Source organism: Anabrus simplex, chromosome 1 (genome assembly GCF_040414725.1).
Source record: "Anabrus simplex isolate iqAnaSimp1 chromosome 1, ASM4041472v1, whole genome shotgun sequence".
Taxonomy (NCBI): Eukaryota; Metazoa; Arthropoda; class Insecta; order Orthoptera; family Tettigoniidae; genus Anabrus; species Anabrus simplex.
The window spans coordinates 442,144,899-442,158,860 of NC_090265.1; the positions used below are offsets into that span (position 1 = coordinate 442,144,899).

General features: G+C 39.0%; 1 protein-coding gene across 4 annotated transcripts in view; it reads left to right on the forward strand.

Annotated features, from left to right (window-relative positions):
• The window catches only part of LOC136856926 (probable peptidoglycan muropeptide transporter SLC46), a 221,821-nt gene that overhangs the window by 146,195 nt on the left and 61,664 nt on the right, over positions 1 to 13,962 (forward strand). For all 4 annotated transcript variants that reach the window (XR_010858474.2, XR_010858475.2, XM_067135184.2 and 1 more), the window contains exon 7: positions 5,294 to 5,431. Coding sequence is in view for 2 of the 4 variants with exons in the window: in XM_067135184.2 (XP_066991285.2) it covers positions 5,294 to 5,431 (138 nt within the window). In the remaining 2 variants the exon portion in view is untranslated. The remainder of the gene's footprint in view (positions 1 to 5,293; positions 5,432 to 13,962) is intronic.

Consider the following 13,962-nt stretch of genomic DNA (forward strand, 5'->3'; position numbering starts at 1 on the left):
AACTGAGCTTCATTGTTCATTAAACAAAATTACATTGGCTCTCAATACTTCACTTCAATTCAACACACACATTCGTTTACAATATCATGATCCCGCGACGCGACACCGGTTTCTATGATACCAATACTTGCATGATTACCATAACTACAATTTATTATTATTATTATTATTATTATTATTATTATTATTATTATTATTATTATTGGGTTCATCATTACACCATCTCCCTACACGACTTACCTGGAAATTAGACCATACTGCATGATCATAATTAACTTCCTCGTAATAACGGTGTAATTAATCCATATCTAAATTGTGATTTCTCATAAAATCGTCACACGGTAATACAATTATGAATTAAATATTCCTCAATTTGCACTTAAATTGTGATAAGCCTTCCAATTAAAATTGTACACTTCCTATCTAAATATATGTCAGTGGAGGCCTGGGATGTCAGTTCCGAAGTCATATCTCGTAGTTCTGGGTGCTCACGGAATAAAATTACACTATTTACCAGCCATGCATTATCATCGCTGGACTAACTACAACCTAACTTGAATCACTCTGAATTACTAAAATTTAGTCTCCTGACGCATCAATAATTACAAGTTTTCCCAAATAAAATGATTAAGTCAATCTACTACTGCATGCAAACTTATCGTATTACCCCTTTATTCACAATTGATTGCTCAGACGTGTTACTAATTAAATAAAGTAAATAGAAGCTACGTGTATCATGGTAGCACATCTACATTACTGAAGTTACAATCTTTAACATTATAGCGTCAGGTAATGATAACTGTTCCCCGCCCAATCTGATTACGTCATATTAATTATGATTTATACTCATCTCCATCTCGATGACCCGTTGTCAGCTCAGGGAGTCCATTGCTGGTTTAGTGCTGACCCATAGGCACCAAAGCAGTTACTGGAGGCACCATTCTTCTTTCCAACCGGGAGTCCATTGTTCTAGGTTGACGAAACCGCTGGCAGTATTCCTGAGGCACACAACACGTCACTATTTATTCCAAGATTTGTTTAGTTCATTCGGTGTGAACGTCCAGCCACGATATCGGACCTCACTCCGCAATCCGCGATTCAGTATCGGATTCCGCGTACCTTTGTTACTACTCGACACAGTAGCGCTGTAGTACGGTAATAATAATAATAATAATAATATTATTACAAATTATATTTAATGTTCGCGACACGTCCCTGATCTTTAAAGTTTAGACACTAGCATCACGTCTATCCAATCTCTGCAATATTTACGCACAGTACGCGATTTCACTTGTAAATTAAATTGAAATTCACTCAAACAAAAGATCGCTGGAAGCTCGACGGCACGTAGCTCCGCCGTCTGTAAGCCACAAATCCCGACTGACTCTTCTCCCTTCCTGCAGTAGTTTTTACTAGGGGGCGATACCCCTTCCACTAATTTGTGTAGCGCCTATTCCCGGCGTACTCGAGGTAAAATAGTACGGGTGGTCGGTGACCAGTATCTAGTTGGTGCGATTGAGACATAGCCACTCAATTATCCTTCGGTGAATCTCTTTAAATTAATTAAAATATGTTCTGCTTCCCCTACCACACGGGGTGAAGTCCCTCCGTCGAGGACGTGTCATGAGACTAACCAGATGGCCTCAGTACTTTTCCACGCAGAAACAACACAGTATTCTTTCTTCTGCTGAAAGTTATCACGGAAGAGGACATTAAACACTCTAAATAAATGTCCCAGTAACATTCATCCCTTTTAAATCGGGAGATGATCCCCTAATTCGAGTTTTATTAATTTTCTACCTCGTAGGTAATTAAGTTGGCCAGTCCGATTCCAAGATGGCTCCTATATTCCGTTTCGAAAAAGTTAGTTTCCCCTCATTCTGTGAGCCTTGAGGAGGGATGTCTTCTCTCGAGTGATGTCACAGGGAATCCCCATTCGTAACCCCTCCCGGGTCTAAGTTGGCTTGGCTTCATCTGCGGGGCCCCCGCTACACAAAGGATAATACTGCGCAATAAGTCGCAGACAAAGAAATCTCGTAAAATAATTTTAAAATACACAATTTATCTATCTCAATGGTATGAATATTAATTAGTTCCGGTATGACCTCTATTAATGATATGAATATTAATCATTTTCAGCGTTCTTTCCCTTTAATAGCATTGCGTGCGTAATTACGGATATCGATATCAACCTAAGGTCCTTGGATCATGCCCCTGTCGGGTTCAGTATGTATGTATGTATGTATGTATGTATGTATGTATGTATGTATGTATGCGTATCATGAGAAAACGCTGAAGAGAATTTAATGAAAATCGGTATACAAAGTCAGGGAATGAGCCACTACAAGCTAGGCTATAGATTGTTTTATTCACGCTGAGTGAAATGGTAGTTGAGGGGAAGACCTCAAATTTAATTCTGAAATATTTATGTTGTTAGTGATCCTATCGATAAATATTACAGAAGTAAAGTTACATAGAATCAAATTTATGATCATTTATGTATTATACAGTTTTATCATAATGGCTATAACAGAAATATTCATGAGTTTGTATTTGTGTTGTTAAGTCCACATCAGCGCCGAGCTACAAGAAAACGAGTAAACAGAATTAAATGATTATCCGTATGTAGAGTCTGGGAATTAGAAACTACAGTCTAGGCTATAAATAATTTTATTCACCTTGGATGAAATGGTAGTTTAGGGGAAGGTGCTTAAAATGTAATTTGTAAATACCTATGTTATTGGCCCTATCGAAAAGTACTACATAACAAAAGTTATAGAGAATACAATTTCTGATCATTTATGTTTTATTCAGTTTTACTGTACCGATTACGATAGGAGTGGTATTTCAGAGTCGGAAGGAGACTAAATGTGAAGGCCTACAGTATCGAAAGCTCATAAAATTGATCAACAATAACATTATATTGACCATTGTTTGTTGTGAATTACTGCTGCATACCGAGTATTATAGCTTGCCTGAATATTGATGGGAAATACCTGGGGAGTTAGAAAACTTTCTTCTTTAGCATGTCATTCCCCGGGTTCATACATTTTCTGATACTGCTGGTATGTAACACACTGATTCATCATAGTATTCCAGCTATTTGATCCCTACTCTGAGGCACTAATTGGAATGAGCAGTGTGCACGCTTAACAGAATAATAGCAGAGGAGTGTTCACGGCTGTCTGCGTCCTGGTCATTCCAGCTCTGAAACATTGGATTGTTAGATTGGCAGCATAGTACTGTTTGTTAAAAGTGAGAAAATGTGTGGTTTTTCATTTGGTTGAGTTTTTCATGTAATAGCATTGCTTTCAATTGCAACATTCCTACTGACGGCATTGTAATGACCTGTACTGATTTCAATTGGGAAAAAAACCACTAAGACAGTCTTTCTGAGGATGTAACAAATGCAGGTGGACAGTGAGTGTCTGCCATTATAATGAAAGTTCCCCAACTTGATTGTGACTGATGGTAGGCAAGAGGGCCCACCATTACAATGAAAATTCCCTAACCCAGTCTTCACATGAGAAAAGACGTATGGTGACTTCCTCGCCACATTTCTGGGGTAACGTTAAGAGCTATGCATTTAATACAATCTTACAACGTGTACACCTAATCTAGAATTCCATAGCAAAGCATGGGTACATCAGCTAGTATGAAATAAAAATACTACAAAATGTTCTGTTTTTGTAATTAGCACAAAATTGATTTTTGCTAGGTATTCTTATTAAATGGGGCTGCCTGGCCGAGGCGGTAAAGGCGTGCTCGGCTCGCCCGGAAGGACGTGGGTTCGAATCCCCGCCAGGAAGTCGTAAAATTTAAGAAACGAGATTTCCACTTCCGGAGGTGCACATGGCCCTGAGGTTCACTCACCCTACACCAAAAATGAGTACCAGGTTAATTCCTGGGGGCAAAGGCGGCCAGGTGTAGAGCCAACCACTCTACCCCATCACGTGCCGAGATTAACAATGGTGGAAGCCTTTACCTTCCACTCCTCCAAGTGCCTTCTGGCCTGTACAGAGGTGACTTTGCTTTGCTTTGCTTTGCTATTCGTATTATATCAGAAAAATAAAATGTGGAATGTATATTGATTAAAGTGTTCATTTTTTTTTCATTTCTCCTTGTCCAACTCCAAATAATGTTTTTTGCTTTACATCCCACTAACTACTTTTATGGTCTGTGGAGACGCCGAGGTGCCAGAATTTTGTCCCACAGGAGTTTTTTTACGTGCCATTAAATCTACCGACACGAGGTTGACGTATTTGAGCACCTTCAAATACCACCGGACTGAGCCAGGATTGAACCTGCCAAGTTGGGGTCAGTAGGCCAGCGCCTCAACCATCTGAGCTTCTCAGTCCGGCTTGTCCAGCTCCTGCCAGATCAGGGTGTTGATGGTATGCCACCCCTCATTTTTAGGCTGTTGTTACAGGGGGGTCACCACTCCCAAAGGCATTTTAGCTCTACTGTCAGCAATTATTCAGGCCACCCCTTAAATGGGGAACAGACACTCTTGCAGCTGCCCTTATCATAGGAAACAAACGCTGCTAATCAGTAGTGTATTCATACTATTCCCTGAGTACGTGGCTGCCTCTTCCACAATCTCCACCGTTCAGAAGTTCATCTTCTCTGCCATAGATTCCGTTGAGGTCTTTACTCAAAACCCTGATCTGGAACCCCTGCCAGGAGCTACACACCGGGTCAGTGTGCTCTGGGACTCACATAGGCAGGGGCACCACTCCCTGGGCAGAGCTGCCTCCGAAGAGGGTTCCTCCTGTGATTAAGGCGTTGGCATGCAAAAACTTCATCTTGTAAAATGTTCACATAAACGGAGTAAGCTGCTATCATTAAGTGTTAGTATTTTAAACTACTGGTATTGTATTGTTGATGTGAAATTATTTCTGTTTCAATAAACAAATTATTGCACATGACCCTTTGTTTTTTATACAAGCAAATTTTATGCCATTCTCTCCACTCCGCAAGAAGACGTTAACTCAATATTTTTTACAAATAGCTTGAAGAAATTAATTCATTATGAGGGTAGAGCATTGTAACTTACATTATATTAATTATGTTTTGTTGCTCTTCTGTGAAAAAGTAAAATAAAATTCACATTTACATAAAAATTCCAAAACTTTCACTTTACTTCAAAATATCTCAAAACTAATAAAAAGGAGTTAACACTTTCTTGCACCAAGATCTTCAATTGTACTGCTTGGTAATGGGAAATGAGTTAATTACAAAAGTGCATATTGTTTTGTCTAAAATTTATGATTTTCTCTCTCTGGTTCTTAAGGAATGCTGCTGGGGACATCTATATTTAGCACCTGGCTTCAAGTACCTGATGCTCCATTGGTAATGTTTGGCTACTTTTGCAAAGCTGTTGCTGCAGTTTTAGCTGCCCTGTCACCAGTATCGTGGTACCTTTATGCTGGTGAATTTCTTTTGTTACCTGTGTTTTAACTAATCTTTATTGTTAAATTTTATGATTTCTAAAGGTAATTAAGTAAAAATTGGCATGTATACAGTTTATGGCTATATTAACCCTTGTGAAGTGGATTACATTTTTGGTTGTGAGCGTAATTAATTTTTGTGATTTTATTTTTATTGTTAACCAACACAAACACTCTGGAAATATAAACAGTTAGGAAATATAAATAAGCCATTCATACCTAATTTGATCAGAATAGATTGCAGGTATCCATTATTCTGGAAGAAATAAATACTCAACTGCATGTTTTCATGCAAACGTGGCACAAGGCACACTACACAGTTGTTTTGACTAATGTCACAAAACACTATACAGATTTTACATCCACAAAACTTAGTTGTAATTCACTTTCTTGCCTACTTCATAATTCATTATCACTAATACTACAGTATAATTATTGAAAATGAAATATTCATTAATAGATATGCACAGTACATTATGTGTGTCAAAATGGGAAACAAATTCGAGACTTTATTTATGTTATAAATTAGAATTGTTTGCATTCCTGGATCCTGATTTGTAACCTCATACCATTTTATGTTTTCCTCATCGCCAGTGCAAAAGAACTGCATTGCCTCATACAGACAGACTATCTTGCCGCTTGTAAAACTAAAATCAAATACCATGAGCGCTCGGAGAAATGTTTCATTTTTGGGACTTGGAGGGTTACTGACACAGATAAGGACAATTTTTTGAATATATAGGAATATAAATCATATTTTTACACTGAGTGGTTAGCATTTTTATTGTTTGTTAAATAAAATAGCAATAATCTGTTTCCATGTTCATACACAGGTTATTGCCATCTCAAAATTCGTCTGGCAACAAAACTGGAAATAAACACAAATGAAATGACTGAAATATTTTTGCATGGTTTTTCATTTCAACTCCAGGCAAATAAAGCAAAACAAATTTTCATAGCTCCACGATTATTTCCTTTCGTGTGTTAACACTAATTAACTGGAGGCATCCACTCGGCATGAACAACCGGTATGTATACCAACAGCACACACACACGAGACTGATGACCATGACATCCTACTTCTCTAAATAACGTAACAAGTACGTGCTACTACTAGAGATCTTCCAGGGATGAGAGAGGTGATACAATAAGGTGGTAGGGTAATATATTGCAATGTAATGGTCTTAATATTCTTTCATTTTATTAACCTTTATATAACGCTACATACATTAGCACCAGGGTCTTAAAATTATAAATTAATTCATTGACAGCTGACTCATTACTTCGAAGGGGATATTATTGTGAGGCGTAGAATGTTTATTCAGCTGCATTATCGACAAGGTACTATAAACAGATGCCCGTAATCGAGAGGATCAATACGTGTCAACTGTAAAGAATAGTCTGGCTAGTAAACTGTTGTGTTAATGAGCAAGTCGAGTGAAAAAATTAAATTGAAGTTTTTATTGTCAGTTTAGAACACTGAAAATAATGTCACTCAACAAGCCCAGGGATATAGTGGTAAAGTTCGGAAGATGGCATATATTGTTTATTGACTTTTTCCAATAATACGCGCTTGAAGAAAACTGCAGACAGCTGAATTTTTCTAAGTGCTAAGACTTAAATGCTGAAGCGCATTTGGTAAGTGCGTCAACTGTGTCACGTGTATGTAGAGAAGCTGAAAATGTAAAATCATAGGGTGCCCAGAAATTATTCGTCTCGCCTCAAAAGCACATAAATATTCCTAAAAGGCTGACAAAGTTAGACGATTTCGAAAAACACATTGTGCGATGTGCAATTTTTTAATTTTACGGTAAATGAGATTTCCCAACAGCTAAGAAATTAACATCTTCACTTAAGGGAAAATTAACTTACAGTGGTTCAGTTTCATCCACTAAATGAATACTCAAACAGCTGGGATTCAGGTGCAGAAAAACACAAGACAGACAAAAAATTCATTATGGTATACATAAATTCAATTCTTATAAAAGAATGTTATTAATGGGTCCACCTATTCAATACCTGTCTTGTTACAGTAAAAATTTATTTAAAATGTCAGGACATGTTTCAGCCCGTCATATTTAGCCATCTTCAGCTGCTATCAAAATTAAGCTATACACTTTTAAAAAAGTGAGTGTCATTACAGAGATACGTGTTAAAAGAACATATTAAAAACATATTAAAACTACACATTGGTCCGACTTCCTGGCTGAATGATCAGCATTGAGGCCTTCGGTTCAGAGGGTCGTGGGTTTGATTCCCGGCTGGGTCGGGGATTTTAACTGCGTCTGATTAGTTCTTCTGGCTCAGGGACTGGATGTTTGTGTTTGTCCCAATGTGCTCCTCCTCATATTCACACAACACACTACACTACCAACCACCACAGAAACATGCAATAGTGATTAGATCCCTCTAGATAGCATTGGCATCAGGAAGGGCATCCAGCCGTAAAGCAGGGCCAAATCTCCATGTGCGACACAGTTTGCACCCACGACATCACAGGTGTGGGAAGAGCAGCAGAAGGATATTAAAACTACACATTGATTTTGCAATAAGAATATCCACTTTAATGGACGCTGAATTGCTGATTGCAAGATGGAGAATGTTCAAGTGGTTTCTTCTTTTCAAATCAAATGACCAGTGTCAAGAACGTCACTCAAATAAAATACTGGTATGTTGTTGTGTGTTGGCCATGATGAGACTGGAAGCATTTGACTCTAAGGACCTTGACAAACTTTCTGCGGCAATGTATAAGATTATATTGCCGATTGTCACTTCTCATGCATTTTTGTTCCACTTTAGCTGTGCAGAGATATTAAATATTCATCTTCCATTTCTCTTTTCTTTTTAGATTTGGAAAATAGCAAGAAGATTATTAGAAGTCACCCATTTTTTTCAATATGTCATTAAGAGAGCTATAGTACATAGGTTTCAGGTTGGCAAATGCCGATAACTTGTAAAATGCTTGGTCCGTTAAGTACTAGCCACACTTGTTGATACTGTATTCTTTTAGGCCACAATACAATACATGCATCATTTAAACTTTGCACCACACTGGCATTGTTGGTTTAATTCATAAACTGCATTTTCAACTGTGTGGGTTTCACTTGCTGTCCATTTAGGGGTGCTATTAAAATGTCTAGAATATATCTGGTTTGCCTGCACTGGTTTCATCAAATATTCTTGATTTTCTTCAAGTATACTGGATTTTCATCTATTACTTGCCTGATCTGTTGTCATTTTTTTTTTTTTTTTCATTGCAAAGGCTGAAGATATGATTTTCATAACATGCTCTCATCTAGAACAGACTTCCCAATATACACTGACTGACAGAGCAAATGCAACACCAAGAAGGAGTGGTTCGAAAGGGATGAAAGTTGGGGAAAAAACAGAGATGGCACGGACGAATAATTGATGTTTATTTCAAACCGATATGCAGGTTACACAATGCGCACGGCATCGACTCAGTAGGATGTAGGATCACCGCGAGCGGCGATGCACGCAGAAACACGTCGAGGTACAGAGTCAATAAGAGTGCGGATGGTGTCCTGAGGGATGGTTCTCCATTCTCTGTCAACCATTTGCCACAGTTGGTCGTCCGTACGAGGCTGGGGCAGAGTTTGCAAACGGCGTCCAATGAGATCCCACACGTGTTCGATTGGTGAGAGATCCGGAGAGTACGCTGGCCATGGAAGCATCTGTACACCTCGTAGAGCCTGTTGGGAGATGCGAGCAGTGTGTGGGCGGGCATTATCCTGCTGAAACAGAGCATTGGGCAGCCCCTGAAGGTACAGGAGTGCCACCGGCCGCAGCACATGCTGCACGTAGCGGTGGGCATTTAACGTGCCTTGAATACGCACTAGAGGTGACGTGGAATCATACACAATAGCGCCCCAAACCATGATGCCGCGTTGTCTAGCGGTAGGGCGCTCCACAGTTACTGCCGGATTTGACCTTTCTCCACGCCGACGCCACACTCGTCTGCGGTGACTATCACTGACAGAACAGAAGCGTGACTCATCGGAGAACACGACGTTCCGCCATTCCCTCATCCAAGTCGCTCTAGCCCGGCACCATGCCAGGCGTGCACGTCTATGCTGTGGAGTCAATGGTAGTCTTCTGAGCGGACGCCGGGAGTGCAGGCCTCCTTCAACCAATCGACAGGAAATTGTTCTGGTCGATATTGGAACAGCCAGGGTGTCTTGCACATGCTGAAGAATAGCGGTTGACGTGGCGTGCGGGGCTGCCACCGCTTGGCGGCGGATGCGCCGATCCTCGCGTGCTGACGTCACTCGGGCTGCGCCTGGACCCCTCGCACGTGCCACATGTCCCTGCGCCAACCATCTTCGCCACAGGCGCTGCACCATGGACACATCCCTATGGGTATCGGCTGCGATTTGACGAAGCGACCAACCTGCCCTTCTCAGCCCGATCACCATACCCCTCGTAAAGTCGTCTGTCTGCTGGAAATGCCTCCGTTGACGGCGGCCTGGCATTCTTAGCTATACACGTGTCCTGTGGCACACAACAACACGTTCTACAATGACTGTCGGCTGAGAAATCACGGTACGAAGTGGGCCATTCGCCAACGCCGTGTCCCATTTATCGTTCGCTACGTGCGCAGCACAGCGGCGCATTTCACATCTTGAGCATACCTCAGTGACGTCAGTCTACCCTGCAATTGGAAAAAATTTCTGACCACTCCTTCTTGGTGTTGCATTTGCTCTGTCAGTCAGTGTATTTCTGCATATATGTCTTCATAATAATGTTGTTAAGTTTGGAAAGAGGGATACCACATGCTACAAATGTCTTTGCTGTTTCAGAAGAAAAAAAAAAAAAAACACCAAACATACTTGAATTTGAATCCACCCTTACTGCGTACATTGCAGTTCCTTATTCTTCATATGTTTTGCGCTATCTATATGCTGCATAACGTGATTATGTTGGTGTTTTTGATCAATTACTGATATATCACAAACATTGCATCTCAGAACCTACCCATCACTCTGAATATCATCTGCATTAAACTGTTTAGCACTATCGCGTATTTTCTCAGCGTTTATTTTCTGAAAACAGTAAAAAGGTGGAGATATACTTGGAAATCTAGAATTAATAATGAAAGGTACAAAATAGACTATATTATGATACAAGAAAGGTATAGGAGTAACCTCGTCAGAGGCTACATTAAATTATGATAATACATAATAATAAAATATTGATGAGAATGAAGCAAAAGACATAAAAATATCAGAACAACAGTTGCAACCATCGTAAGGTTTGGAGATGCAAGTTGCTAGAAGTGAAAACAAACAGGTAAACCAACATGACAGCTAGTGAAGTACGCAGGAAGGCGGCTAGGATCCCTAAGAGGGTAAATGGTTACTCGACGTTGTAGGGAAAGAAAAATGAACGGGGGTCACCCTTTAAAATCAAAATTTTACTAACAAAATAAAGATCAGAATGACATGAAAACGTACGAAATTATGACAAATTAAAACATTTACACTGTAAGTAAGTTGGCGATGTAAATACATTTTCAATGAATGTAGGTTGGCCGGCATGTGTTACCAGCAAAAGTAATTCAAAACACATATCAAACAAAACAAAATTAGACTTGAAACAGGAGCAATTACAAGCACCAAAGAAATTCACTTAATTTAAAAGAAATATTAGTGGCTTACAGGATTGCATACTACAATATTAAATGACTAGCTGTAATACCCGGCATTGCCCGGATGGTTTCTGAATATTTCCCTTTAAGATTTGCATTACCAGTTAGTTATGTGTGAAGTGAAGTTTTATAGAATTCCTTTTGGACTTGCAGATTGATATGTTACGATCTATAATGTAGTTTTAGAATTATTTAGATGTGTTTGATTTCAAGTTTTAGAATATTTAATTTTCGAGTAAAACTTCGTCCTTATGGAAGCTCGAATCGACTGGGAAGTATTTGATCCTGTCAAAAATTAATAAGTGATAACTATATGTATTTAGCCATCGCACTATAGATACGATGTAATACGATGTACAGGATTTCAACTGTCAATGAGACTGTCCCCCTCTCGCCCCCCACCCCCCCCCCCCCCACCCTAAGAGATAAAAAATCTGGATTGTCACCATTCATCTCAGTGACCCCGAAAACTGTAGATTCGACACTGCATTCGATTATTTTTATATCTCACTCCCCCCTTTACCCTCACCCCAAAGGGGGCTGAACGTGAACTTTAAAAAATTCGGGGTGTCATTATTCATTTCAGCGACCACAAAAACTATGGATTTGATATTATTCTAGATTATTTTTATACCACCCCGCTCGTCCCCTGCCCATAAGGGTGCTAGGGGTCTCTTACCCGCACGCGGTTTGTCTCCTGATACTAATTGATAAGTGTACTATGTTTGGTGAAATTGCTCCAGTGGATTAGGAGGAGTTGTGTCATTTACACACCCACACACACACACCCACACACACACATACATCCATTTTTATATATAGTAAAAAGAAGAGAACATAATATTTTATATATAGTTTTTCAATTATTTTTATATCTCACCCCCTTTGCCCCCCCCACTTGGACCTGTAAAAAATCCAGAGTATTACTATTCATCTCAGAGACCCTGAAATCTATGGATTCGAAACTGTTTTTAATGATTTCTATATCTCACCCCCATTCGCTCCCCACCTAAAAGGGGGCTGAACTTGGACTTCAAAAAATTCTGGAGTATTACTTTTTAACTCAGCGACACCGAAAACTATGAATTTGATACTATTCTCGATTATTTTTATAACTAACCCCCTGACCCTCCCCTCTCTTAAGGGCGCCAGGGATGGCTTACCCCCACAGTGCTCGTCTCCTGATAGTAAGTCATATGTTTACTAAGTTTGGTTGAAATTGCTCCAGTAGTTTAGGAGGAGATATGTCGTTTACACACACACATACATCTATTTTTATATGTAGTAAGATTTTTATTCTTCACCCCTTTTCCATTCCCGCCCAAAGGAGTCCAATGAGTGCCTTACACAACAGTATATTTTTTCCAGATAGTAAGTCTTATGTGTACCAATTTTGGTTGGTAGCTATGCCCAAACGTACATGCATAACCTCGCTGCTCTAGAAGCCTGGAGCTGACGTTACCATGGTTACGGCAGTTCATTTCTTTTATCCGATTCCTAGAGCAGGGGTAGTGTGGTGCCAATATCTCCGTAACGGTTGGTTTTATGGCCTTAAAACAGGGTTTTCGGGTCCATGGGGCTTATTACATGTTATAAACCTCATTTTAGGTCCGTATTGAAAATTTAACAGTTCAACAATGATAAAGGTGTTTTAATTTATTCCACCTATTCAATACTTATATTATCACGTATAGTTGTTACATAATTAAATTCTTAGTTACATGGGACATGTTTCGCCCTCAATTAAGGGCATCTTCAGCCTAAATACAATAATCAAAAATACAACTAAATTAAAACACCTTTATCATTGTTGAATCCATGGGGCTTACCGAGTTTCGTTCTTTGCGTCAAGAGGATTAAATTGAGCTTTGTCTCGTCCTTATACGACAAATTCGATATTTTGCCTATATTTGCATATTATTTTTATACCCCCCCCCGTGCCCTCCACCTCGAATTGTTTTGAAAATAGAATACAGCCCATGTTACTCACTGGCAATGTAGCTTTCTGTAGGTGAGGACATTTTTAAAATCAGTTCAGTTGTTTTTGAGTCTATTCTTTACAAACAAACATACAAATGTTTCCTCTTTATAATATCAGTATAGAAAAAGGGAATGATAAAACTTGATGTAGGGTCTAAGTTAAATTGCTCCCATACCAAAAACACTTCTGGTATGGAGCAGATAATAATCTAACATACATCGAGGGACACTGAACTACAGGAGGCCTCCAAAACAAAAGAATAATGACTAACTGTAAAGCTGTCATTTTGACGAACATATTAGCGAATGCCAATGTCTGGGGTAAACTCCTAAAAGGAAAAGGTTACATTGAATTTAAATTAAGTTAAGAACAAAAACATAGCGATTACCCCAAGGCTTGTCATGATCCTTAAACTCAAACACTTCCAGTCTCATCACGACCGGCACACATCATCATGCCAGTATTTTATTTCAGTAACTTCTTTACATTGGTCATTTGATTTGATAAAAAGAAACCATTTGAACATTCTCCATCTTACAATCAGCAATTCAACACCCATTAAAGTGGATATTTTTATTGCAAAATCAATGTGTAGTTTTTATATGTTTTTTAATATGTTCTTTTAACATGTACCTTTGTAGTGACACTCACTTTTTTAAAGTGTACAGCTTAATTTTATAGCAGCTGAAGCTGGCCAAATATGATAGGCTGAACCATGCCCTGTTGTTTTAATTTTTTTTTTACTATAACAAGACAGGTATTGAGTAGGTGGACTCATTCATAAAATTCTTTTATAAGATTGAATTTATTGATATTGTCAATACAGAACCAACATGAAATTCATAAGTTGTAGTTCCTTATGG